Source organism: Lissotriton vulgaris, chromosome 12, assembly GCF_964263255.1.
Source record: "Lissotriton vulgaris chromosome 12, aLisVul1.2, whole genome shotgun sequence".
Classification (NCBI taxonomy): Eukaryota; Metazoa; Chordata; class Amphibia; order Caudata; family Salamandridae; genus Lissotriton; species Lissotriton vulgaris.
The window spans coordinates 74,850,455-74,878,318 of NC_141700.1; the positions used below are offsets into that span (position 1 = coordinate 74,850,455).

The following is a 27,864-nucleotide window of genomic DNA, read 5'->3' on the forward strand; positions in this document are numbered from 1 at the left end:
TGTTGGTTAAGTGCAGGTAATTGAAAGGACGGCTTGTGTTAGATGTGTTTTGCTGGCTATATTTTGTTTGGATTGGTTGTGTTTCCTAGGATAAATGTGATGGGTTTGATGGCATAGGGTGTTTGATTTTGGGAATGGGTTTTTATAGTCCAGTGGGTTTTCATTTCTTGGCTTTGGTTGGTTGGGTTGAGTGGAAGAACTACATTCAACAAGGCACAATTGATGAGTTTGTCATGATTGTATTTTTGGGTGGATTTTCTTTTCTTGCTGTGCTTTAAGAAAATGAGTCTTGCTAGCAGAATAAATAAATATACAGGGCACCAGCGTTCTAATCCTGATTTCCTACTTGACTAAACTGTGATAATGGTCAAATTAATGTAACTATCTGGAATCAGGGATCATCTTTGCAAAACCGTAAGAGCTCAGAAACATGATATCTAGCAGTTAAAAAATGTGACATAAAAGGGCTTTGATGTGGTAAATGCATGACTGCTTCTTCATGATGACTTCAGGCCTGTAACCATTCTAAGGATGCTTGTAGTAGTCTAAATACACTTACCTTGGCAGCCAGAATGTTTTGAGAATCTGCGGCCAGGCATACCCGGTAGTACCAGGCGTCTCCTGCTTCACAGCATGGCCCAGAGTCCAGAAACCTGTAGTCTGCCCACGCCAGCGCTGTCTTTAGCTTGCCATCTGCTGAAGTCAACATCTCCTGGAGTCTAGTTGTGAAATGGCAGAGCGATGTCCTGTGATGCATTATCAGCTTGTCGTGCACTTCCTCCCCATTTGTCAAGTCCTTGAAGAAGGCGCTAAGCTCCTCATCGGTAGTGGTGAAGGACAGACTTTCTAGGTCCACCGTTGTGTCCGGTGAGCTTGTGCGAGCATCTTTGTCCATGCTTTGCGACTTAGGGATCCGTGGGTTCCTGCCAAGCGATGCCTTCTCCCGGCATCGAGGACTGCTCGGGGGGTTGTGGCCTCCTGCTATGCCGGTGTGGTGCTGGTTGCTGAAGGATCCACCCGGATACGGTGTGGTCCACATCTGGTGGCAGCATGGCTTCACGATGGGTAGTGAACGGGTACGGATGAGTTGTTTCGGTGGAAGTGGTGGTGGCTTCTGCTGATGGCGGGGGCTGCAGGTGCCCGTGGAGCAGAGGGATGGAGGAAGGCAGCGACTTCCTTTGGAAGGCACGACAAGAGAGTATCCATCTCCTGCAATGAGAACAACAAAGCAGAATCCTGTCAGATTATCAATAATGTCCAACTTCTGGGCCAGTACAGAATGAATTTAAATGGGATATTTACAGAAATTGTGAGTTTCCTCTAACATCTCTATGATTGGGCCTGCAGCATCCAATCATTTCAGCCCATTTGCCTCTTTCCCGCTCCTAACTGGTCTGTGAAGATCAAACCCTGTTGCTGGCCGTTCTTTGTGTCCATAATTCCCTATCTTCATAACTTAACCCCTTAAGTGCTGCTGACGGCCAATGGTCGTCAGCAGCGCTACCTCCCCAGTGCTGCGCACGACCATTGGACGTCCATTCAGCACTGGGTCCAATGGACAGCGCAGCACTGAGAAGGAATGTTTACACGCAGCTAAGGTGTTAAAGAGCAGAAATAGACACAATTGGGTCTCCATAGTTTTCAATAAACACCCTTAAAGTGCTCTCCTATTTACATGCTGTGACTGACAACCAATGATCACTGCTTCACCATGACCTCTTCCAGGGTCAAACAGCCCCACAAGGGTGACTTTCACTCAGTCTTATTTTTCCAACCAACAGTACTAAGTATGATGTGATTTTCCGCTTCACTTGTCCCATTGTTAATGTGGGACTACAATTCCCAGCATGCTTAGAGCTGCGTTCATACATCTACATGTCTGTTTCTATCTTAATCTATGAGGGACGTTGCAGGCGGCAACTCTAGGCCTGCTTCGTTTAGCCTAGAGTTGATTCTTGAACATTGATCATCAGCACAACAACTCATGGTGTTACCAGTAACTCAGGGAGTCAGCCTACTATTTCTGGCCCTCCTTAATTCCGTCAGCTGGTTGACGCCTTTTGGTGCCGCTAGGTCTATTCTCACAGTGCTTTCGGATTTCCACTGTTCTAAGATACTTCACGAGGACTGCATCCAAGCTAGATCTTGAGGATATCCACTGGGCAAAAATTTACACCCAACAACTTGAAATGGAAATCACCGCATTCAGCATTTATCCTAAAAATGCGCAATGCATGTAGTTGCGAATTACAATAATGCAGTCAAATGTTAGATGGTACACCTCAGTGTAGACGTTCAGCTATAGTAAGTAGTAAAATCCTGTTTAACTAGCAAGGCCCATAATTAGAGTTGGGTGATAACAAATGGGCCAGATGCATTAAAGGAATTTGCCTTGGCAAAGCCAACAATCATAAATGTGCAGTAATAGTGAAGGTCGAGTCGTAAGTCACAATGCATGAACGCGCACTGCAATATGCAATTAGCAATTTGCATTAGGAATAGCAATATGGCAAGTGCGAAACCCAGCAGGCCACAGAGTCAGGGGGCATCAGCGGGACTGTCCCCTTCACCATGTTGATTTGCAATGGAATGCACCATTGCATTAGAACTCTGCGGTCAGAGCCATTTAAGGCTGGTGCAAAGCGGGCAATCGCTCGGGCCTCCACCTCCCAAAGGGATTTCTCTTTCACTCCACTCCTCCTCTCTATCCCAACCTCCCTCCCTCTCTGTCTACCTTTGGCTCAGTATATTTCTACATATCCAGACTGCACCACGCTCTAACCTTCTATCTATCCAGCCCTCTCCTCACCAGTCTCTTGCACTATCATGCCTTGCTCCTTACCTCACATCACGCCTCTGTACCACTCTCCCTGCTTCTATGTTTACCTTCTACCCCCTTATGCTTTACATCACCACCCTCGCCCCCCTCTCTCTACTTCTCCCATCTCTTTCTGCTTCACATTTCACTTCTCATCTCTCTCGCTCATCCCCCTCAATCTTGTCGTATCCCATATCTCTCTACATCATCAGTCATCAAGTACTCTCCACCTCACGACCTTTTCAACCACTTTCCCAGACTACTGTAATTAACTTTCACTATCAGCCTTAACTTCCCTTTCTTTGCTACAGATATATTTCTATCTCCAGTATCTCTCTTTACTTTATCTCACCTCTTCTAACTTAGCCCTCTCTTTGCATCTCTCTGCTTATATCAAAATCTCCATATACCTATGCCTGTCTCTCTCCCTTAAATCTCTTTACCTCCCCTCTCTACCTCACATCTCTCTCTGAAATCCATATATGTACCCCACCTCTCTCTACCGCTCTCATCTCATACAACCTTGCTGCACTGACTGCAACATCTAAACATCACTACCCTCTTTTTCTACATTGCTCCTCTCGCTGCACGTCACTGGTTACTTACCATCTCACCCCCATCTCAGCATGTCACTGCTTTATTTCCATCTCACCTCCCTGTCTCTCCCGTTCAACCACTTCACCCCCCTCCCAACCTCATCTCTGTACAGAAGCTCCCTATCTTTGTCCATCCCTCTGTACCTCGGGCTCTGCCAAAGACGCAGCCACTTGCTTGGCTGTCCCTGTGTACCAAGAGAACTGGGTCTTACACCAGGAGAGTCTCTGTGTGTATGTGAGCTGTGTGGTGCTGGGTGACATGTGAGAATGTGTGGCATGCCTGTGTAGGTGCAGGGTAACATAACATAACGTGGATTTGTAAAGCGCACATTCACCCAAGGCTATCTTGGCGCTGAAAATAACAGACGTTTATTGTTACCCAACTCAATGGTATTCATTTTATCGAGCTCAGAAGGATGAAAAGTTGAGTCGACCCACCAGGATTTGAACCTGTGAGCATGAGGGCAAACACAGGCCCCTGCAGTCCACTAAGCCACCAGACATGTGTGAGTATTGGGTGGTGTCTAATTATGTGCAAAAGGGTGCTGGTGTGAGAGAAGGGTTGCCTGTTAGTGCGGGTGGGCTGTGTGCATGGAGGTGTCTGTAGAAGTTGAGTACTGGGTATCATGTGGTTAATGAGTGCATGATGTGATTTAAGGGATGAGAGTGGGTGGCTGTACTGGGGTGACTGCACTAGGTGCCTGTTTAGGTCAAGGGCATTGGTTGCCTGCAAGCATGCTCTGTGGTGTGCCCGTGTTGGGTGAGTGTCTGGTGAGTGCAGGGGGCACCTATGTGTGAGTGCATGGGATGAGTGCAGGGGTTCCAGTAGGAGTTGTTTGCATGGGTGTGAGTGCGGGTGTGCCTGTGAGAGAGTTTGCAAGACTGCTTGGAGTTAGTGCCTGCGTAAGTGCAGGCGCAACCATAGAATGTGTCTACAGGGGATAGTGAAGAGGGTGCCTGGGGGTGCGTGCAGGGGCTGCTTGCAGAGTGAGAGTGCCTGGGGTGAGTGAAGTGGTGTCCATAACGAATGGCAAGTGAGTGCAGGGACATGGGTATGCTTGATTGTGTGCAGGGATTTTTTTTGCCAGTGTGAGTAAGTGTGAGCAGGAGGTGCCAATAGGGAGGTGAGTGCGTGGAGTGTCGGCAGGCGGTGGCAGCAAGAGTTGCCAGTGTGAGTTTGCGATGCCTCTGTGAGTGCAGGGGGTACCGGCAGGGGAGTTAGTGCCGGATGTGCCTGTAAGCAGTGCCTGCACTGGGTGAGTGAAGATTGATACGTACAGAGTATGCATGCTGGTGGTTTCTGCAAGTGTGAGCACAGGGGAAACCTATAGGGGTAATTGCAGGTTGTGCCTTTAGGGTGTGTGTACACACAGTGTCTGTATGCAGTGAGTGTATTGGGCCCCTTTAGGGGGTGAGTGCAAGGTCTGTCTCTGTGAGTGCAAGGGTGTCTGTAGGAGGTGAGTGCATGATGGGCATGTAGTAGGTGCCTACAAGGTGGGGGATCAGAAAGTGGGTACCTGAAGGCGTTAGGGCAGGAGGTGCTTATAAAAAGCAGAGTAGGTAATGGTGTCTGAGAGCGAGACCAGGGACCCTCTGTGTGAGTGTAGGTGGCACTTGTGTGATCATAGGGGAGCGAGTGAAGGGTGTGATGTACATTAAAGCCAGACCTATTAGCATGGCCAAAGCATGCCAGAGAATCTTGTACCAGATATACCAAATGGCTGGGTTGCACCGCAGAGTAGCATTGGTGCGTTTACACACCATTTGCCCTCCGAAATATTCCAATCTTTGTGTTGTGCTAAGAGCGGTCATCCAGCCGAGCACCAATGAGCTACTCCTAGGGAGCCGCAGAACTCATACCTCATTAATATTCAAGAGGTGGGGTGTGATCTGCTGTGAATGGCTGCGAGAGGAAGATACGCGCCCCTGCACCTCACAGTCTGAATTCACAGCGTGGGGGTACAATGGCCCTGGGTTTAAACGGGCAGTGGCTGCAATGCCCCCAAAAGTCAGCACCTTGGGAAAGAGGCACCCCGGGTTGGCCAGTAATCGCAGTCTTGTTCTTCAGTTCCAGGAACGGTCTCCCCCATGGGCAGCTTCCGCTTCCGCAATGGGTACCACTTCCCTTGGCACCCATGGCATTCCATGCTGCGCGACCCCTGCTGTTGTGAAACTGCATCGACACATTTCAAAGAGTGTCACAATGTATCGTAGTTCACGAATACCTTTGCAATTTGGAGAACACGCAAATACATAGCAAATAGGGGGTTTGAGTTCAGGAAGGCAGCAACAATGCCTTTGTACGTGAGGCAGCGGATCCTCTTGTTTGAATGCAAATTTTCCACTAAATACTGTACTGCGTGCTTTAAAGATAGATAAGTCGTTATTAAGTCACCCTACATGGGTTTTAGAAATCCACAATTATAGCACCAGACTTTCCAAAACAATGAGATGCAGTGATAGACCACCGCTTTTCTCCTATCCCCAACACCAACAGCAGCCTACAGACATCTTCAGACATGTCCCCCAACCCTTACCATCGAGACCGAGTCTGAGCGTCTGACCAGCCCTTTCTATCACAGAGCTCCCTCTGATCCAATCAGAGACACCTTCGGAGAGGGTACTCTGATCCAATCAGAGACACCGTCGGAGAGGGTACTCTGATCCAATCAGAGACACCGTCGGAGAGGGTACTCTTATCCAATCAGAGACACCTTCGGAGAGGGTACTCTGATCCAATCAGAGACACCGTCGGAGAGGGTACACTTATCCAATCAGACACCGTCGGAGAGGGTACTCTTATCCAATCAGACACCGTAGGAGAGGGTACTCTGATCCAATCAGAGACACCGTCGGAGAGGGTACTCTGATCCAATCAGAGACACCGTCGGAGAGGGTACTCTTATCCAATCAGAGACACCTTCGGAGAGGGTACTCTGATCCAATCAGAGACACCGTCGGAGAGGGTACTCTTATCCAATCAGACACCGTCGGAGAGGGTACTCTTATCCAATCAGACACCGTAGGAGAGGGTACTCTGATCCAATCAGACACCGTTGGAGAGGGTACTCTGATCCAATCAGAGACACCGTCGGAGAGGGTACTCTTATCCAATCAGACACCGTTGGAGAGGGTACTCTGATCCAATCAGACACCGTTGGAGAGGGTACTCTGATCCAATCAGAGACACCGTCGGAGAGGGTACTCTTATCCAATCAGACACCGTTGGAGAGGGTACTCTTATCCAAACAGACACCGTTGGAGAGGGTACTCTGATCCAATCAGAGACACCGCTGGAGAGGGTACTCTGATTCAATCAGACACCGTCGGAGAGGGTACTCTTATCCAATCAGTCACCGTCAGAGAGGGTACTCTGATCCTAATCAGACACCGTCGGAGTGGGTACTCTTATCCAATCAGACACCATCGGAGAGGGTACTCTAATCCAATCAGAGACACAGTCGGAGAGGGTACTCTGATCCAATCAGAGACAACTTCGGAGAGGGTACTCTGATCCAATCAGAGACATCGTCGGAGAGGGTACTCTGATTCAATCAGACACCGTCGGAGAGGGTACTCTTATCCAATCAGACACCGTCAGAGAGGGTACTCTGATCCAATCAGACACCGTCGGAGTGGGTACTCTCATCCAATCAGACACCATCGGAGAGGGTACTCTGATCCAATCAGACACCGTTGGAGAGGGTACTCTGATTCAATCAGACACCGTTGGAGAGGGTACTCTTATCCAATCAGACACCGTTGGAGAGGGTACTCTGATCCAATCAGACACCTTCGGAGAGGGTACTCTGATCCAATCAGAGACACCGTCGGAGAGGGTACTCTTATCCAATCAGACACCATTGGAGAGGGTACTCTTATCCAATCAGACACCGTTGGAGAGGGTACTCTGATCCAATCAGAGACACCGCTGGAGAGTGTACTCTGATTCAATCAGACACCGTCGGAGAGGGTACTCTTATCCAATCAGTCACCGTCAGAGAGGGTACTCTGATCCAATCAGACACCGTCGGAGGTGGTACTCTTATCCAATCAGACACCATCGGAGAGGGTATTCTAATCCAATCACAGAGACACCGTCGGAGAGGGTACTCTGATCCAATCAGAGACAACTTCGGAGAGGGTACTCTGATCCAATCAGAGACACCGTCGGAGAGGGTACTGTTGGACAGGCCACATGAAGGGCCACTCCCCCTCTACCCGACCAGGCCCGAGCCCGGTCACTCAAGTGTCACCCACCACCACTTCACGTTTTCCGTCCCCTCCGGGACCCTTGCCTCGGAACATATCGACCTCGTGGGGCCGATCCACTACTGGCCCGCGCACCCAGCCTGGGCGCCATCTTTGGACACTCCGCCACGAGGCCGCGTGGCCCCCGATCGACCCCAACCCTGGGCCTGGCCAGGCCTCAGACATCCCGGCACCACCATCCACCCAGGAGGTGAGCGGACTACTTGGCAGGTCAATGGGAGGAAGAGGTGTCGATGGTTCTCCCCCGCCAGGTGCCGCTCGCCCACAACCTCCCCGGGCGCTGGCTCCACCCCCCTGCTGGGTGTCTGGACTCCCTCATCCCGGACCCCCCGACCTCCAAGTGCGAGGGTCCGGACATCAAAGGGCATCAGCCCTATAACTGGGGCAGCCCCAGAGCAGGAAGGCAGTTGTATCTTGGAGTCGAGAGACGCAGAGAAGAACTCATCCTTGACGGACTACTGGCGCTGCCGTAGCTCTGCCTTGCGCACATCGTCCTGCCTGTTGGCGCTGCCGCAACCTTCGTAATCCTTCATCGTCGTCGGGACCTGCTGGCGTGGCCGCGGACCGTTGTAACTACCATCTTCATCGGGACCTGCTGGCTCCGCCGCGGACCGTCGCTTCTTCCGTCCATCTCGGGACCTGCTGGCTCCGCCGCGGCCCGATCATCTAGAACGCCGAGCTCGAGGATTGAGAGCTATTTTCATCTATTGGTAACAAGACTGTCCCGCTACCCTTTTCCCAACCCAGAGACCAGAATCGAGGGGACCCCTGAGTCCAGACCTCCTTGTACCATTCTACCGTACCTAAAGAATTGCTATAAAGTATCGTTGAACCTTATCCTTGTGTGGTGTACGTCTGTGGGGGGGGAAGTTACTTGTCTGTACGATCGCTGGAGACGGCTCTCCCCGGAGACCTCTCCCCGTATCCTCGGCCGACCCTCCCGGTCCGTCTAACAGGTACTCTGATTCAATCAGACACCGTCGGAGAGGGTACTCTTATCCAATCAGACACCGTCAGAGAGGGTACTCTGATCCAATCAGACACCGTCGGAGTGGGTACTCTCATCCAATCAGACACCATCGGAGAGGGTACTCTGATTCAATCAGACACCATCGGAGAGGGTAATCAAATCCAATCGGAGATACCGTCGGAGAGGGTACTCTGATCCAATCAGAGACACCATCGGAGAGGGCACTCTGATTCAATCAAACACCGTCCGAGAGGTTACTCTGAATCAATCAGACACCGTCGGAGAGGGTACTCTTATGCAATCAGACACCGTCGGAGAGGGTACTCTGATCCAATCAAAGACACAGTCGGAGAGTATACTCTGATCCAATCAGAGACACCATCGGAGAGGGTACTCTCATCCTATCAGAGACACCGTTCGAGAGGGTACTCTGATCCAATCAGAGACACCGTCGGAGAGGGTACTCTGATTCAATCAAACACCGTCGGAGAGGGTACTCTGATCCAATCAGACACCGTTGGAGAGGGTACTCTGTTCCAATCAGACACCGCCGGAGAGGGTACTCTAATCCAATCAGAGACACCGTCGGAGAGGGTACTCTTATCCAATCAGACACCGTCAGAGAGGGTACTCTGATCCAATCAGACACCATCAGAGAGGGTACTCTGATTCAATCAGACACTGTCGGAGAGGGTACTCTTATCCAATCAGACACCGTCAGAGAAGGTACTTTGATCCAATCAGACACTGTTAGAGAGGGTACTCTGATTCAATCAGACACTGTCGGAGAGGGTACTCTTATCCAATCAGACACCGTCAGAGAGGGTACTCTGATCCAATCAGAGACACCGTCGGAGAGGGTACTCTTAACAATCAGAGACACCATCGAAGAGGGCACTCTGATTCAATCAGACACCATCGGAGAGGGTACTCTAATCCAATCAGAGACACCGTCGGAGAGGGTACTCTGATCCAATCAGAGACACCATCGGAGAGGGCACTCTGATTCATTCAGACACCGTCGGAGAGGGTACTCTAATTCAATCAGACACCGTCAGAGAGGGTACTCTGATCCAATCAGACACCGTCGGAGAGGGTACTCTGATTCAATCAGACACTGTCAGAGAGGGTACTCTTATCCAATCAGACACCGTCGGAGAGGGTACTCTGATCCAATCAGAGACACAGTCGGAGAGTGTACTCTGATCCAATCGGAGACACCATCGGAGAGGGTACTCTCATCCAATCAGAGACACCGTTCAAGAAGGTACTCTGATCCAATCAGAGACACCGTCGGAGAGGGTACTCTGATTCAATCAAACACCGTCGGGGAGGGTACTCTGATTCAATCAGACACCGTCGGAGAGGGTACTCTGATCCAATCAGACACCGTCGGAGAGGGTACTCTTATCCAATCAGACACCGTCGGAGAGGGTACTCTGATCCAATCAGACACGGTCAGAGAGGGTACTCTGATTCAATCAGACACTGTCGGAGAGGGTACTCTTATCCAATCAGACACCTTCAGAGAGGGTACTCTGATTCAATCAGACACTGTCGGAGAGGGTACTCTTATCCAATCAGACACCGTCAGAGAGGGTACTCTGATCCAATCAAACACCGTTGGAGAGGGTACTCTGATTCAATCAGACACTGTCGGAGAGGGTACTCTTATCCAATCAGACACCGTCAGAGAGGGTACTTTGATCCAATCAGACACCGTTAGAGAGGGTACTCTGATTCAATCAGACACTGTCGGAGAGGGTACTCTTATCCAATCAGACACCGTCAGAGAGGGTACTCTGATCCAATCAGACACCGTTGGAGAGGGTACTCTGATTCAATCAGACACCGTCGGAGAGGGTACTCTTATCCAATCAGACACCGCAGAGAGGGTACTCTGATCCAATCAGACACCGTCGGAGTGGGTACTCTTATCCAATCAGACACCATTGGAGAGAGTACTCTGATCCAATCAGAGACACCGTCGGAGAGGGTACTCTTAACAATCAGAGACACCATCGGAGAGGGCACTCTGATTCAATCAGACACCGTCGGAGAGGGTACTCTAATCCAATCAGAGACACCGTCGGAGAGGGTACTCTGATCCAATGAGAGACACCATCGGAGAGGGCACTCTGATTCAATCAGACACCGTCGGAGAGGGTACTCTAATTCAATCAGACATCGTCTGAGAGGGTACTCTTATCCAATCAGACACCGTCGGAGAGGGTACTCTGATTCAATCAGACACGGTCGGCGAGGGTACTCTAATTCAATCAGACACCGTCGAGGAGGGTACTCTGATCCAATCAGACACCGTCGGAGAGGGTACTCTGATTCAATCAGACACCGTCGGAAAGGGTACTCTTATCCAATCAGACACCGTCGGAGAGGGTACTCTGATCCAATCAGAGACACAGTCGGAGAGTGTACTCTGATCCAATCAGAGACACCATCGGAGAGGGTACTCTCATCCAATCAGAAACACTGTTCGAGAGGGTACTCTCATCCAATCAGAGACACCGTCGGAGAGGGTACTCTGATTCAATCAAACACCGTCGGAGAGGGTACTCTGATTCAATCAGACACCGTCGGAGAGGGTACTCTTATCCAATCAGACACCGTCGGAGAGGGTACTCTGATCCAATCAGACACTGTCGGAGAGGGTACTCTGATCCAATCAGACACCGTCAGAGAGGGTACTCTGATTCAATCAGACACCGTCAGAGAGGGTACTCTGATTCAATCAGAGACACAGTCGGAGAGTGTACTCTGATCCAATCAGAGACACAGTCGGAGAGGGTACTCTGATTCAATCAGACACTGTCAGAGAGGGTACTCTTATCCAATCAGACACCGTCAGAGAGGGTACTCTGATCCAATCAGACACCGTTAGAGAGGGTACTCTGATTCAATCAGACACTGTCGGAGAGGGTACTCTTATCCAATCAGACACCGTCAGAGAGGGTACTCTGATCCAATCAGACACCGTCGTGGTGGGTACTCTTATCCAATCAGACACCATCGGAGAGGGTACTCTGATCCAATCAGAGACACCGTCGGAGAGGATACTCTAATTCAATCAGACACCGTCGGAGAGGGTACTCTTATCCAATCAGACACCGTCAGAGAGGGTACTCTGATCCAATCAGACACCGTCGTGGTGGGTACTCTTATCCAATCAGACACCATCGGAGAGGGTACTCTGATCCAATCAGAGACACCGTCGGAGAGGGTACTCTTAACAATCAGAGACACCATCGGAGAGGGCACTCTGATCCTTCTCCTTCCTGGCGGCCAAGACCTGGAACTCACTCCCCACTCACCTCCGCCTTACTAAAACCACATCTCCTTCAGAAAAGAACTTAAAACCTGGCTATTCGACAAAAATTGAACCCCCCTTCCCCAAGCGCCTTGAGACCCCCTGGGTGAGTAGTGCACTATATAAATTCATGAACTTGAACTTGAACTTGATTCAATCAGACACCGTCGGAGAGGGTACTCTAATCCAATCAGAGACACCGTCGGAGAGGGTACTATGATCCAATCAGAGACACCATCGGAGTGGGCACTCTGATTCAATCAGACACCGTCGGAGAGGGTACTCTAATTCAATCAGACACCGTCAGAGAGGGTACTCTTATCCAATCAGACACCGTCGGAGAGGGTACTCTGATTCAATCAGACACTGTTGGAGAGGGTACTCTAATTCAATCAGACACCGTCGGAGAGGGTACTCTTATCCAATCAGGCACCGTCAGAGAGGGTACTCTGATCCAATCAGAGACACAGTCGGAGAGGGTACTCTGATCCAATCAGAGACACCATTGGAGAGGGTATTCTCATCCAATCAGAGACACCGTTCGAGAGGGTACTCTCATCCAATCAGAGACACCGTCGGAGAGGGTACTCTGATTCAATCAAACACCGTCAGAGAGGGTACTCTGATTCAATCAGACACCGTCGGAGAGGGTACTCTTATCCAATCAGACACCGTCGGAGAGGGTACTCTGATCTAATCAGACACCGTCAGAGAGGGTACTCTGATTCAATCAGACACCGTCGGAGAGGGTACTCTGATCCAATCAGAGACACAGTCGGAGAGTGTACTCTGATCCAATCAGACAGCGTCAGAGAGGGTACTCTGATTCAATCAGACACTGTCGGAAAGGGTACTCTTATCCAATCAGGGATACAGTCGGAGATTCAGCTTTAAACCAGTCCTTCCCACCACTGAGCAAGAGGTGCACTGGTAGAGCAGGGTGTGTACCGGTAGAGCAGGTGTGCACTGGTAGAGCAGGGAGGGGTGCAATGGTAGAGCAGGGAGGGGTGCAGTGGGAGAGCAGGGAGAGGTGCACTGGTAAAGCACAGGGTGTACTGGCAGAGGACGGAGTTAACTGGTACAGTAGGGAGGGGTGCAGTGGTAGAGGAAGGAGAAGGTGCACTGGTAGAGCAGGGAGAGGTGCAGTGGTTAAGCCCGGGGTGTACTGGTAGAGCAGGGAGAGGTGCAGTGGTAGAGCAGGAGGTGTACTGGCAGAGCAGGGAGAGGTGCAGTGGTAGAGCAGGGAGAGGTGCAGTGGTAGAGCAGGGAGAGGTGCAGTGGTAGAGCAGGGAGAGGTGCAGTGGTAGAGCAGGGAGAGGTGCAGTGGTAGAGCAGGGAGAGGTGCAGTGGTAGAGCAGGAGGTGCAATGGTCAAGCAGGGAGAGGTACAGTTGTAGAGCAGGAGGTGCACTTACAGAGCAGGGAGAGGTGCAGTGGTAGAGCAGGGAGAGGTGCAGTGGTAGAGCAGGGAGATTTGCAGTGGTTAAGCCCGGGGTGTACTGGTAGAGCAGGGAGAGGTGCAGTGGTAGAGCAGGAGGTGTACTGGCAGAGAAGGGAGAGGTGCAGTGGTAGAGCAGGGAGAGGTGCAGTGGTTAAGCCCGGGGTGTACTGGTAGAGCAGGGAGAGGTGCAGTGGTAGAGCAGGGAGAGGTGCAGTGGTAGAGCAGGGAGAGGTGCAGTGGTAGAGCAGGGAGATTTGCAGTGGTTAAGCCCGGGGTGTACTGGTAGAGCAGGGAGAGGTGCAGTGGTAGAGCAGGAGGTGTACTGGCAGAGAAGGGAGAGGTGCAGTGGTAGAGCAGGGAGAGGTGCAGTGGTTAAGCCCGGGGTGTACTGGTAGAGCAGGGAGAGGTGCAGTGGTAGAGCAGGGAGAGGTGCAGTGGTAGAGCAGGAGGTGTACTGGCAGAGAAGGGAGAGGTGCAGTGGTAGAGCAGGGAGAGGTGCAGTGGTTAAGCCCGGGGTGTACTGGTAGAGCAGGGAGAGGTGCAGTGGTAGAGCAGGGAGAGGTGCAGTGGTAGAGCAGGAGGTGTACTGGCAGAGCAGGGAGAGGTGCAGTGGTAGAGTAGGGAGAGGTGCAGTGGTAGAGCAGGGAGAGGTGCAGTGGTAGAGCAGGAGGTGCACTGGTAGAGCACGGAGAGGTACAGTGGTAGAGCAGGAGGTGCACTGGCAGAGCAGGGAGAGGTGCAGTGGTAGAGAAGGAGGTGCACTGGTAGAGCAGGGAGAGGTGCAGTGATAGAGCAGGGAGAGGTGCAGTGGTAGAGCAGGGAGAGGTGCAGTGGTAGAGCACAAGGTGTACTGGGAGAGCAGGGAGAGGTGCAGTGGTAGAGAAGGAGGTGCACTGGTAGAGCAGGGAGAGGTGCAGTGGTAGAGCAGGGAGAGATGCAATGGTAGAGCAGGGAGAGGTGCAGTGGTAGAGCAGGAGGTGTACTAGTAGAGCAGGGAGAGGTGCATTAGTAGAGCACGGGAGTGCCTGGTAGAAGCGGGAGAGCTGCACTGGTAGAACACAGGGTGCACTGGCAGAGCAGGGAGAGGTGCAGTGGTAGAGCAGGGAGAGGTGTACTGGCAGAGCAGGGAGAGGTGCACTGGTAGAGCACAGAGTGTACTGGTAGAGCAGGGAGAGATGCAATGGTAGAGCAGGAAGAGGTGCAATGGTACAGCAGGGGTACATTGGCAGAGCAGGGAGAGGTGCACTGTTAGAGCAGGGAGAGGTGCAGTGATTAAGCACGTGGTGTACTGGCAGACAAGGGAGAGGTGTACTGCCAGAGCAGTTACAGGTGCACTGGTAGAGCAGAAGATGCACTGGTAGAGCAGGGAGAGGTGCCCTGGTAGAGAAGGGAGGGGTGCACTGGTAGAGCAGGGAGAGGTGCACTGACAGAGCAGGGAGAGGTGCGCTGGTAGAGCAGGGAGAGGTGCACTGGTAGAGCAGGGAGAGGTGCACTGGCAGAGCCGTGAAAGGGGCACTGGTAGAGCAGGAAGAGGTGCAGTGGTTAAGCACGGGGTGCACTGGCAGAGCAGAGAGAGATGCACTGGCAGGGCAGTGAGAGGTGCAGAGGAAGAGCACGGGTGTACTGGCACAGCACGAGGTGCACTGGCAGAGCACGAGGTGCACTGGCAGAGCACGAGGTGCACTGGCAGAGCACGGAGAGGTGCACTGGCAGAGCACGGGGTCCACTGGCAGAGCAGAGAGAGGTGCACTCGTAGAGCAAGGAGAGGTGCACTGGTGGAGCAGGGAGAGGTGCAGTGGTAGAGCAGTGAGTGGTGCAGTGGTAGAGCACGAGGGGCACTGGCAGAGCAAGGAGAGGTGCAGTGGTTAAATATGGCAGATGTGCTGCTGGAGCAGGTTGAAGGTCCAGTGTTCGTGTGGCAGTGTGTGTGTGTGTGGGGAGGTGGCGGGGGTGGAGTTGTTCATTGCTGGGGCATGGTGGCGGTGGCTGTTAATCCAAGGTGAGGGGCGCTGGTGGTCTAGACAGAGGTGCCCTGATACAGCGCCTCGGAGGGAAGCCCCCTGGCAGAGCAGGGAGAGGTGCACTGGCAGAGCAGGGAGAGGTGCCCTGGTAGAGCATGGGGTGCACTGGCAGAGCAGGGAAAGGTGCACTGGCAGAGCACGGGGTGCACTGGCAGAGCAGGGAGAGGTGCACTGGCAGAGCACAGGGTGCACTGGCAGAGCAGAGAGCGGTGCACTTGTAGAGCAGGGAGAGGTGCAGTGGTTAAGCCCGGAGTGCACTGGCAGAGCAGAGAGAGGTGTACTGGCATAGCACGGGGTGCACTGGCAGAGCAGAGAGAGGTGCACTAGTAGAGCAGGGAGAGGAGCACTGGTAGAGCATGGGGTGCACTGGCAGAGCAGGGAGAGGTGTACGGGCAGAGGAAGAAGAGATGCAGAGGAAGAGCATGGGGTGCACTGGCAGAGCAGGAAAAGGTGCATTGGCAGAGCACGGGGTGCACTGGCAGAGCAGGGAGAGGTGCACTGGCAGAGCACAGGGTGCACTGGCAGAGCAGAGAGAGGTGCACTTGTAGAGCAGGGAGAGGTGCAGTGGTTAAGCCCGGAGTGCACTAGCAGAGAAAAGAGAGGTGCACTGGCAGAGCACGGGGTGCACTGGCAGAGCAGAGAGAGGTGCACTAGTAGAGCAGGAAGAGGAGCACTGGTAGAGCATGGGGTGCACTGGCAGAGCAGGGAGAGGTGTACTGGCAGAGCAAGGAGAGACGCAGAGGAAGAGCATGGGGTGCACTGGCACAGCATAGGATGTACTGGGCAGGAGGTGCACTGGCAGAGCAGGGAGAGGTGCAGTGGTAGAGCAGGAGGTGCACTGGCAGAGCAGGGAGAGGTGCAGTGGTTCAGCAGGTGGTGTACTGGCAGGACAGGGAGAGGTGCACTGGTAGAGCACAAAGTGTACTGGCAGAGCAGGGAGAGGTGCAGTGGTTCAGCAGGTGGTGTACTGGCAGAGCAGGGAGAAGTGCACTGGTAGAGCAGGGAGAGGTGCAGTGGTAGAGCAGGAGGTGCAGTGGTAGAGCAGGAGGTGCACTGGTAGAGCAGGGAGAGATGCAGAGGAAGAGTATGGGTGTACTGGCAGAGCAAAGCGACGTGTACTAGTAGAGCAGGGAGAGGTGCAGTGGTTAAGCATGGGGTGCACTGGCAGAGCAGGGAGAGGTGTACTGGTAGAGCAGGGAGAGGTGCAGTGGTAGAGCAGGAGGTGCAGTGGTAGAGCAGGGAGAGGTGCACTGGTAGAGCAGGTAGAGGTGCACTGGCAGAGCAGGGAGAGGTGCACTGGTAGAGCAGGAGGTGCACTGGCAGAGCAGGGGGAGGTGCAGTGGTAGAGCATGGAGAGGTGCAGTGGTAGAGCAGAGAGAGGTGCAGTGGTAGAGCAGGAGGTGCACTGGTAGAGCAGGGAGAGGTGCAGTGGGAGAGCAGGAGGTGCACTGGTAGAGCAGGGAGAGGTGCAGTGGTAGAGCAGGGAGAGGTGCAGTGGTAGAGCAGGGAGAGGTGCAGTGGTAGAGCAGGAGGTGCACTGGTAGAGCAGGGAGAGGTGCAGTGGTAGAGCAGGAGGTGCCCTGGTCGAGTAGGGAGAGGTGCAGTGGTAGAGCAGGAGGTACACTGGTAGAGCAGGGAGAGGTGCAGTGGTAGAGCATGAGGTGCTCTGGTAGAGTAGGGAGAGGTGCAGTGGTAGAGCAGGAGGTGCACGGGTAGAGAAGGGAGAGGTGCAGTGGTAGAGCAGGGAGAGGTGCATTGGTAGAGCACGAGGTGCACTGGCAGAGCAAGGAGAGGTGCAGTGGTTAAACATGGCAGATGCGCTACTGGAGCAGGTTGAAGGTCCAGTGTTCGTATGGCAGTGTGTGTGTGTGGGGGGGGGGGTCGCGGGGGGTTGAGTTGGTAATTGCTGGGGCATGGCGGCGGTGGCTGTTAATCCAGGGAGAGGGGCGCTGATGGTCTAGGCAGAGGTGCCCTGATACAGCTCCTCGGAGGGAAGCCCCCTGGCAGAGCAGGGATAGGTGCAGTGGTTAGGCCCGGGGTGTACTGGCAGAGCAGGGAGAAGTGCACTGGTTGAGCACGGGGTGCACTGGTAGAGCAGGGAGAGGTGCACTGGTAGAGCACAAAGTGTACTGGCAGAGCAGGGAGAGGTGCACTGGCAGAGCAGGGAGAAGTGCACTGGGAGAGCACAGGGTGCACTGACAGAGCAGGGAGAGGTGCACTGGCAGAGCCCGGGGTGCACTGGCAGAGCAGGGAGAGGTGCGCTGGTAGAGCATGGGGTGCACTGGCAGAGCAGGGAGAGGTGCATTGGTAGAGCAGGAGGTGTACTGGCAGAGCAGGGAGAGGTGCACTGGTAGAGCAGGGGGAGGTGCAGTGGTAGAGCAGGGAGAGGTGCACTGGTAGAGCAGGGGGTGCACTGGCAGAGCAAGGAGAGGTGCAGTGGTTAAGACGGGTGTACTGACAGAACAGGGAGAGGTGCAATGGTAGAGCTGGGGGTGCGCTGGCAGAGCAGGAAGAGGTGCAGTGGTAGAGCAGGGGTACATTGGCAGAGCAGGGAGAGGTGCAGTGGTAGAGCAGGCGTACATTGGCAGAGCAGGGAAAGGTGCAGTGGTAGAGCAGGGGGTGCCCTGGTAGAGCAGGGAGAGGTGCAGTGGTAGAGCAGGAGGTGCACTGGTAGAGCAGGGAGAGGTGCAGTAATAGAGCAGGAGGTGCCTTGGTAGAGCAGGGAGAGGTGCAGTGGTAGAGCAGGAGGTGCCCTGGTAGATCAGGGAGAGGTGCAGTGGTAGAGCAGGAGGTGCACTGGTAGAGCAGGGAGAGGTGCAGTGGTAGAGCAGGAGGTGCACTGGTAGAGCAGGGAGAGGTGCACTGGTAGAGCAGGAGGTGCACTGGTAGATCAGGGAGAGGTGCAGTGGTAGAGCAGGAGGTGCACTGGTAGAGCAGGGAGAGGTGCAGTGGTAGAGCAGGAGGTGCACTGGTAGAGCACGAGGAGCAGGGAAAGGTGCAGTGGTAGAGCATGGAGGGGTGCAGTGGTAGAGCAGGGGTACATTGGCAGAGCAGGGAGAGGTGCAGTGGTAGAGCAGGAGGTGCACTGGTAGAGCAGGAAGGGGTGCAGTGGTAGAGCAGGGGTACATTGGCAGAGCATGGAGAGGTGCAGTGGTAGAGCAGGGGTATATTGGCAGAGCAGGGAGAGGTGCAGTGGTAGAGCAGGAGGAGCCCTGGTAAAGCAGGGAGAGGTGCAGTGGTAGAGCAGGAGGTGCACTGGTAGAGCAGGAAGAGGTGCAGTGGTAGAGCAGGGGTACATTGGTAGAGCAGGGAAAGATGCACTGTTAGAGCAGGGAGAGGTGCAGTGGTAGAGCAGGAGGTGCACTGGTAGAGCAGGGAGAGTTACAGTGGTAGAGCAGGAGGTGCACTGGTAGAGCAGGGAGAGGTGCAGTGGTAGAGCAGGAGGTGCACTGGTAGAGCAGGGAGAGGTGCAGTGGTAGAGCAGGAGGTGCACTGGTAGAGCAGGGAGAGGTGCAGTGGTTAGGCCCGGGGTGTACTGGCAGAGCAGGGAGAAGTGCACTGGTAGAGCATGGGGTGCACTGGCAGAGCAGGGAGAGGTGCACTGGTAGAGCACAAAGTGTACTGGCAGAGCAGGGAGAGGTTCACTGGCAGAGCAGGGAGAGGTGCAATGGTTCAGCAGGTGGTGTACTTTCAGAGCAGGGAGAAGTGCACTGGTAGAGCACAGGGTGCACTGGCAGAGCAGGGAGAGGTGCACTGGCAGAGCACGGGGTGCACTGGCAGAGCAGGGAGAGGTGCACTCGTAGAGCAGGGAGAGGTGCAGTGGTTAAGCCCGGAGTGCACTGGCAGAGCAGGGAGAGGCGTACTGGCAGAGCAAGGCGAGATGCAGAGGAAGAGCACGGGTGCACTGGCAGAGCAGGGAGAGGTGCAGTGGTTAAGCCCGGGGTGTACTGGCAGAGCAGGGAGAGGTGTACTGGCAGAGCAGGGAGAGGTGCAGTGGTTCAGCAGGTGGTGCACTGGCAGAGCAGGGAGATGTGCACTGGTCGAGCACGGGTGCACTGGCAGAGCAGAGAGAGGTGCAGTGGTAGAGCAGGAGGTGCCCTGGTAGATCAGGGAGAGGTGCAGTGGTAGAGCAGGAGGTGCACTGGTAGAGCAGGGAGAGGTGCAGTGGTAGAGCAGGAGGTGCACTGGTAGAGCAGGGAGAGGTGCACTGGTAGAGCAGGAGGTGCACTGGTAGATCAGGGAGAGGTGCAGTGGTAGAGCAGGAGGTGCACTGGTAGAGCAGGGAGAGGTGCAGTGGTAGAGCAGAAGGTGCACTGGTAGAGCACGAGGAGCAGGGAAAGGTGCAGTGGTAGAGCAGGGAGGGGTGCAGTGGTAGAGCAGGGGTACATTGGCAGAGCAGGGAGAGGTGCAGTGGTAGAGCAGGAGGTGCACTGGTAGAGCAGGGAGAGGTGCAGTGGTAGAGCAGGAGGTGCACTGGTAGAGCAGGGAGAGGTGCAGTGGCAGAGCAGGGAGAGGTGCACTGGCAGAGCAGGGAGAAGTGCACTGGGAGAGCACAGGGTGCACTGACAGAGCAGGGAGAGGTGCACTGGCAGAGCCCGGGGTGCACTGGCAGAGCAGGGAGAGGTGCGCTGGTAGAGCATGGGGTGCACTGGCAGAGCAGGGAGAGGTGCATTGGTAGAGCAGGAGGTGTACTGGCAGAGCAGGGAGAGGTGCACTGGTAGAGCAGGGGGAGGTGCAGTGGTAGAGCAGGGAGAGGTGCACTGGTAGAGCAGGGGGTGCACTGGCAGAGCAAGGAGAGGTGCAGTGGTTAAGACGGGTGTACTGACAGAACAGGGAGAGGTGCAATGGTAGAGCTGGGGGTGCGCTGGCAGAGCAGGAAGAGGTGCAGTGGTAGAGCAGGGGTACATTGGCAGAGCAGGGAGAGGTGCAGTGGTAGAGCAGGGCTACATTGGCAGAGCAGGGAAAGGTGCAGTGGTAGAGCAGGGGGTGCCCTGGTAGAGCAGGGAGAGGTGCAGTGGTAGAGCAGGAGGTGCACTGGTAGAGCAGGGAGAGGTGCAGTAATAGAGCAGGAGGTGCCTTGGTAGAGCAGGGAGAGGTGCAGTGGTAGAGCAGGAGGTGCACTGGTAGAGCAGGAAGGGATGCAGTGGTAGAGCAGGGGTACATTGGCAGAGCATGGAGAGGTGCAGTGGTAGAGCAGGGGTATATTGGCAGAGCAGGGAGAGGTGCAGTGGTAGAGCAGGAGGAGCCCTGGTAAAGCAGGGAGAGGTGCAGTGGTAGAGCAGGAGGTGCACTGGTAGAGCAGGAAGAGGTGCAGTGGTAGAGCAGGGGTACATTGGTAGAGCAGGGAAAGATGCACTGTTAGAGCAGGGAGAGGTGCAGTGGTAGAGCAGGAGGTGCACTGGTAGAGCAGGGAGAGTTACAGTGGTAGAGCAGGAGGTGCACTGGAAGAGCAGGGAGAGGTGCAGTGGTAGAGCAGGAGGTGCACTGGTAGAGCAGGGAGAGGTGCAGTGGTAGAGCAGGAGGTGCACTGGTAGAGCAGGGAGAGGTGCAGTGGTTAGGTCCGGGGTGTACTGGCAGAGCAGGGAGAAGTGCACTGGTAGAGCATGGGGTGCACTGGCAGAGCAGGGAGAGGTGCACTGGTAGAGCACAAAGTGTACTGGCAGAGCAGGGAGAGGTTCACTGGCAGAGCAGGGAGAGGTGCAATGGTTCAGCAGGTGGTGTACTTTCAGAGCAGGGAGAAGTGCACTGGTAGAGCACAGGGTGCACTGGCAGAGCAGGGAGAGGTGCACTGGCAGAGCACGGGGTGCACTGGCAGAGCAGGGAGAGGTGCACTCGTAGAGCAGGGAGAGGTGCAGTGGTTAAGCCCGGAGTGCACTGGCAGAGCAGGGAGAGGCGTACTGGCAGAGCAAGGCGAGATGCAGAGGAAGAGCACGGGTGCACTGGCAGAGCAGGGAGAGGTGCAGTGGTTAAGCCCGGGGTGTACTGGCAGAGCAGGGAGAGGTGTACTGGCAGAGCAGGGAGAGGTGCAGTGGTTCAGCAGGTGGTGCACTGGCAGAGCAGGGAGATGTGCACTGGTCGAGCACGGGTGCACTGGCAGAGCAGGGAGAGGTGCAGTGGTAGAGCAGGAGGTGCCCTGGTAGATCAGGGAGAGGTGCAGTGGTAGAGCAGGAGGTGCACTGGTAGAGCAGGGAGAGGTGCAGTGGTAGAGCAGGAGGTGCACTGGTAGAGCAGGGAGAGGTGCACTGGTAGAGCAGGAGGTGCACTGGTAGATCAGGGAGAGGTGCAGTGGTAGAGCAGGAGGTGCACTGGTAGAGCAGGGAGAGGTGCAGTGGTAGAGCAGGAGGTGCACTGGTAGAGCACGAGGAGCAGGGAAAGGTGCAGTGGTAGAGCAGGGAGGGGTGCAGTGGTAGAGCAGGGGTACATTGGCAGAGCAGGGAGAGGTGCAGTGGTAGAGCAGGGGTACATTGGCAGAGCAGGGAGAGGTGCAGTGGTAGAGCAGGAGGTGCACTGGTAGAGCAGGGAGAGGTGCAGTGGTAGAGCAGGAGGTGCACTGGTAGAGCAGGGAGAGGTGCAGTGGTAGAGCAGGGAGAGGTGCAGTGGTAGAGCAGGAGGTGCACTGGTAGAGCAGGGAGAGGTGCAGTGGTAGAGCAGGAGGTGCACTGGTAGAGCAGGGAGAGGTGCAGTGGTTAGGCCCGGGGTGTACTGGCAGAGCAGGGAGAAGTGCACTGGTAGAGCATGGGGTTCACTGGCAGAGCAGGGAGAGGTGCACTGGTAGAGCACAAAGTGTACTGGCAGAGCAGGGAGAGGTTCACTGGCAGAGCAGGGAGAGGTGCAATGGTTCAGCAGGTGGTGTACTGGCAGAGCAGGGAGAAGTGCACTGGTAGAGCACAGGGTGCACTGGCAGAGCAGGGAGAGGTTCACTGGCAGAGCACGGGGTGCACTGGCAGAGCAGGGAGAGGTGCACTGGCAGAGCACGGGGTGCACTGGCAGAGCAGAGAGAGGTGCACTCATAGAGCAGGGAGAGGTGCAGTGGTTAAGCCCGGAGTGCACTGGCAGAGCAGGGAGAGGTGTACTGGCAGAGCAAGGCGAGATGCAGAGGAAGAGCACGGGTGTACTGGTAGAGCACAGGGTGTACTGGCAGAGCACGAGGTGCACTGGCAGAGCCGGGAGAGATGCAGAGGAAGAGCACGGGTGCACTGGCAGAGCAGGGAGAGGTGCAGTGGTTAAGGACGGGGTGTACTGGCAGAGCAGGGAGAGGTGTACTGGCAGAGCAGGGAGATGTGCAGTGGTTCAGCAGGTGGTGCACTGGCAGAGCAGGGAGAAGTGCACTGGTAGAGCATGGGTGCACTGGCAGAGCAGGGAGAGGTACACTGGAAGAGCAGGGAGAGGTGCAGTGGTTAAGCATGGGGTGCACTGGCAGAGCAGGGAGAGGTGCACTGGTAGAGCACGGGTGCACTGGCAGAGTAGGGAGAGGTGGGCTGGTAGAGCATGGGGTGCACTGGCAGAGCAGGGAGAGGTGCAGTGGTAGAGCAGGAGGTGCCCTGGTAGAGCAGGAAGAGGTGCAGTGGTAGAGCAGGAGGCGCACTGGTAGAGCAGGGAGAGGTGCAGTGGTAGAGCAGGAGGTGCACTGGTAGAGCAGGGAGAGGTGCACTGGTAGAGCAGGAGGTGCACTGGTAGAGCAGGGAGAGGTGCAGTGGTAGAGCAGGAGGTGCACTGGTAGAGCACGAGGAGCAGGGAGAGGTGCAGTGGTAGAGCAGGGAGGGGTGCGGTAGTAGAGCAGGGGTACATTGGCAGAGCAGGGAGAGGTGCAGTGGTAGAGCAGGGGTACATTGGCAGAGCAGGGAGAGGTGCAGTGGTAGAGCAGGAGGTGCACTGGTAGAGCAGGGAGAGGTGCAGTGGTAGAGCAGGAGGTGCCCTGGTAGAGCAGGGAGAGGTGCAGTGGTAGAGCAGGAGGTGCACTGGTAGAGCAGGGAGGGGTACAGTGGTAGAGCAGGAGGTGCACTGGTAGAGCAGGGAGAGGTGCAGTGGTTAAGCCCAGGCTGCACTGGTAGAGCAGGAAGAGGTGCACTGTTAGAGCAGGGAGAGGTGCAGTGGTAGAGAAGGCGTACATTGGCAGAGCAGGGATAGATGCACTGGTAGAGCAGGAAGAGGTGCAGTGGTAGAGAAGGCGTACATTGGCAGAGCAGGGAGAGATGGAATGGTAGAGCAGGGAGAGGTGCACTGGTAGAGCAGGGAGAGGTGCACTGGTAGAGCAGGGGTACATTGGCAGAGCAGGGAGAGATGCACTGTTTGAGCAGGGAGAGGTGCAGTGGTAGAGCAGGAGGTGCACTGGTAGAGCAGGCGGAGGTGCAGTGGTAGAGCAGGAGGTGCACTGGTAGAGCAGGGAGAGGTGCAGTGGTAGAGCAGGAGGTGCACTGGTAGAGCAGTGAGAAGTGCAGAGGTAGAGCAGGGAGAGGTGCAGTGGTAGAGCAGGAGGTGCACTGGTAGAGCAGGGAGAGGTGCAGTGGTAGAGCAGGAGGTGCACTGGTAGAGCAGGGAGAGGTGCAGTGGTAGAGCAGTGAGAGATGCAGTGGTAGAGCACGAGGTGCACTGGCAGAGCAAGGAGAGGTGCAGTGGCTAAACATGGCAGATGCGCTGCTGGAGCAGGTTGAATGTCCAGTGTTCGTGTGGCAGTGTGTGTGTGTGTGTGGGGGGTGGCGGGGGGTGGAGTTGTTCATTGCTGGGGCATGGTGGCGGTGGCTGTTAATCAAGGGTCAGGGGCGCTGGTGGTTGAGGCAGAGGTGCCCTGATACAGCGCCTCGGAGGGAAGCCTCCTGGTTGCTTTCTTAGGGTCCGGCAGTCCCATGGCTCCCAACGCCAGGCGAGCACCCGCACCCCGTCTAGTCCTGTTGGTTTCCTTCTTGTACTTGCTTTTTTCTCTTTGACCATCACACCTGATTACACCTGATTACCCGTTACTCTCCCTGTGAAAAGGGCGGGGCAAGGGACCTAGAGCCCGATTTAGGTAAATCTGATTTACTGACTCTAGAATACCGAATTTTACTGATTCGGTATTCTAGATTCGGTAAATCAGATGTAGGTAAAAAATCGGTAATTTTTACCGAATCTGTATGATTCGGTAATTACCGAATCGGTATTTACCGATTCGGTAATTGCCATTGATTCCTATGGGCCTTGAGACCCTTAGGAATCAATGTCAATTATCGAATCGGTAAATACCGATTCAGTAAAATTACCGATTTTGAAAGGGGGACAGGGTGTCACTTTGACACCCTGTTGCACCCCTGATTCAGGCTTGTGTGCCATGTGACACACAGACATGCCCTTAGGGCATGTCTGTGTGCCACATGGCACAGGTGTACATACACAGATGTGCACGTACACAGATATTCGTTATTTACCACCAAATAGTATTTGGTGGTAAATAACAAACCGGTAAGGGCCTGTGGCACTGTTTAAAGTGTCACCTGCATCTGTATTTACCGATTCTGTAAATTTACAGATTCGGTATTTTACAGAATCTGTAAATTTACCGAATCGGTAAATATACCGATTCTGTAACTATAAGGCCCCCTACATGTCAAACAGCAAATACCGGTCGGTAACGGCAGAAATCGGCCGTTACCGACCTGTATTTGCTGTCCTACATCTGGCCCTTAGACACTTCACTAAACCCTGGGAATCACTCTTGCACCCTTCATGTGTACCTGACAGCATGGTACAATTTAAAGGCAGGGCCACTGGAATTATGTGGAAAGAGAGGACCAAATTATGCGTCAGGATTGGTTAAATTATGTGGTAAGAAAAGGAAATTATAGGACATAGTGCAGCAAAATTTGTGATAGTATTGCTTTATTATTTAGTCATTTTGATATGTTAACACTATCTGGGCGAAGGTTTCACCTCATTGGTACAAGTTTCACACCCAAATACAGCTATATTCAACAGAGAGGTGATCAGTCAGCTTTTAAGAACAGCATTCTATTACGTGGCAAGACTTGTTGTGGCCTTTTTAGGTGTCGCTGAACCAATGCGTAAGGCTTCCGAAAAGTCTCCCCAAACTGCGGATTAGGCACAGTTCATGTGAGCCAGGCGTGTGCACATCACCAGCCACATCACACATCGCACTCCATACGCCATTTGTCTGAGCCTCGGCATCAGACTTCAAAGGAAGCCGCTCCACCGCCCCCTCATCAGACTTCAAAGGAATGCGCACCCCAGCCCCCGCCACAGCAATGCTACTCCCCTTATGAAAGTCTTTACATAGTCCATTGTCCCCACGTTTCTGTGCACAATTCAATACCGCTTTTCTGTGCCTCGTACATTAATTAACTTATTTTTAAATTCATAAGAGTGTTGTTTGCTTTTCAGCCGTCGCTCATCTGCACCTCTCTCCCACTCTACTTTCCATGTTGCTCTGTCGCCAGCGTCCTTCTCCCCCACCTGCTCTGCACTGCTCTTTTTTTAAAAGCACCAACGGTGGATCACCCTACCTATCACTCTACCGCCCTCACTCTACCACTCTACCGCCCTCACTCTACCACTCTACCGCCCTCTCTACCACTCTACCGCCCTCACTCTACCACTCTACCGCCCTCACTCTACTGCCCTCACGCCCTCACTCTACCGCCCTCACTCTACCACTCTACCGTCCTCACTCAACCACTCTACTGCCCTCACTCTACCACTCTACCGCCCTCACTCTACCACTCTACCGCCCTCACTCTACCACTCTACAGCCCTCACTCTACCACCCTCACTCTACTGCCCTCACTCTTCTGCCCTCACTCACTTTATCGCCCTCATATCGCCCTCAATCTATCTATCTATCTATCTATCTATCTATCTATCTATCTATCTATCTATCTATCTATCTATCTATCTATCTATCTATCTATCTATCTATCTATCTATCGCCCTCCCTCACTCTATCTATCACCCTCCCTCACTCTATCGCCCTCCCTCACTCTATCGCCCTCCCTCACTCTATCTATCGCCCTCCCTCACTCTATCTATCGTCCTCCCTCTATCGCCCTCCCTCACTCTATCGCCCTCCCTCCCTCTATCGCCCTCCCTCTATCGCCCTCCCTCTATCTATCTATTGCTCTCCCTCTATCTGTCTATCGCACTCACTCTATCTATCGCATCACCACAGCATCACTCAGCACCACCACAGCATCACTCAGGGGCACAACAACATCACTATGCGCTACCACCGCATCACTGAACGCTACAGCATCACTTGTCACCACCCCAACATCCCGCTGCGCCACCACAGCCTCAATCTGTGCAACCAATAAACAACAACTGGTTCAAATATGTTCTCTCAATGTTTCAAGCTTTATTACAAATGTTACAAAAAGATGTTCATATTTCACTTCTGTTCTTGGATTGTCGTCAAAATAAAATACACTGAACATAATCTTCACAAAAGTTATTTACAAAAGTTTAAGCTATTGTCATTATAAATTACAATAGCTTTTATTTAAGTATTAATTATTTAAAAAAATTAAAAGCCATTGTTATGTGTAATATCAATACATCTAAGTCACGTAAATACAACACATATTGCATTACAAATGCTATAGGTGTCACATTTGCGAAAGTTAAAACTATTGGAATTGTAAAATGACAAAGCTATTAATTTAGCTATTTTCAAAACCAACACATAAATACAAAATGTGTGACTTACAATACCAATAGCTCAAACGTTCCTAATGCGAGACCTATTGCATTGCAAATGCTTGTTAGTGTCTTTTGATCCGTTTAAGCTAGAATTTTTTTTAATTAAAACCTACAGATTGTTCAGCAAATGATAGATTATGAGACAAATGCGGAAAATCCGAATCATGCAGAAAACGCCTCAGCCACATACTTCCAGTGGCCCTGCTTAAGCGTCATCGTATGAATAATGCCATAAAGAATGTCAAAAAACAAGCAGTCCTCATCAAAGGGAACATTCTAGAAAGCAGGTTTGTTGATTGTTCTAGAATGCCTGTTGGTGGTTGTTCTAGAATGCCTGTCGGTGGTTGTTCTAGAATGCCTGTTGTTGTTGGTTGTTCTAGAATGCCTATTGTGGGTGGCTTTTCTAGAATGACTGTTGCTGATAGTTGTAGAATGCCTGTTTGGTATTTGTTCTAGGATGCCTGTTGTTGATGGTTGTTCTTGAATGTCTGTTGGTGATTGTTCTAGAATGCCTGTTGGTGGTTGTTCTAGAATGCCTGTCGGTGGTTGTTCGAGAATGCCTGTCGTTGATGGTTGTTCTAGAATGCCTATTGGTGATAGTTGTAGAAGGCCTGTTTGCTGGTTGTTCTAGAATGCCTGTTGGTGGTTGTTCTAGAATGCCTGTTGTTGATGGTTGTTCTAGAATGCCTATTGTTGGCGGCTTTTCTAGAATGCCTGTTGGTGTTAGTTGTAGAATG

At 53.4% G+C, this 27,864-nt stretch overlaps 1 protein-coding gene across 2 annotated transcripts in view; it reads right to left on the reverse strand.

Annotated features, from left to right (window-relative positions):
- PEAK3 (PEAK family member 3) overlaps positions 1 to 27,864 on the reverse strand; it is a 46,623-nt gene that overhangs the window by 4,080 nt on the left and 14,679 nt on the right. For both annotated transcript variants that reach the window (XM_086947203.1, XM_086947202.1), the window contains exon 2: positions 560 to 1,209. In XM_086947203.1, coding sequence (XP_086803329.1) covers positions 560 to 1,209 — 650 coding nt within the window. The remainder of the gene's footprint in view (positions 1 to 559; positions 1,210 to 27,864) is intronic.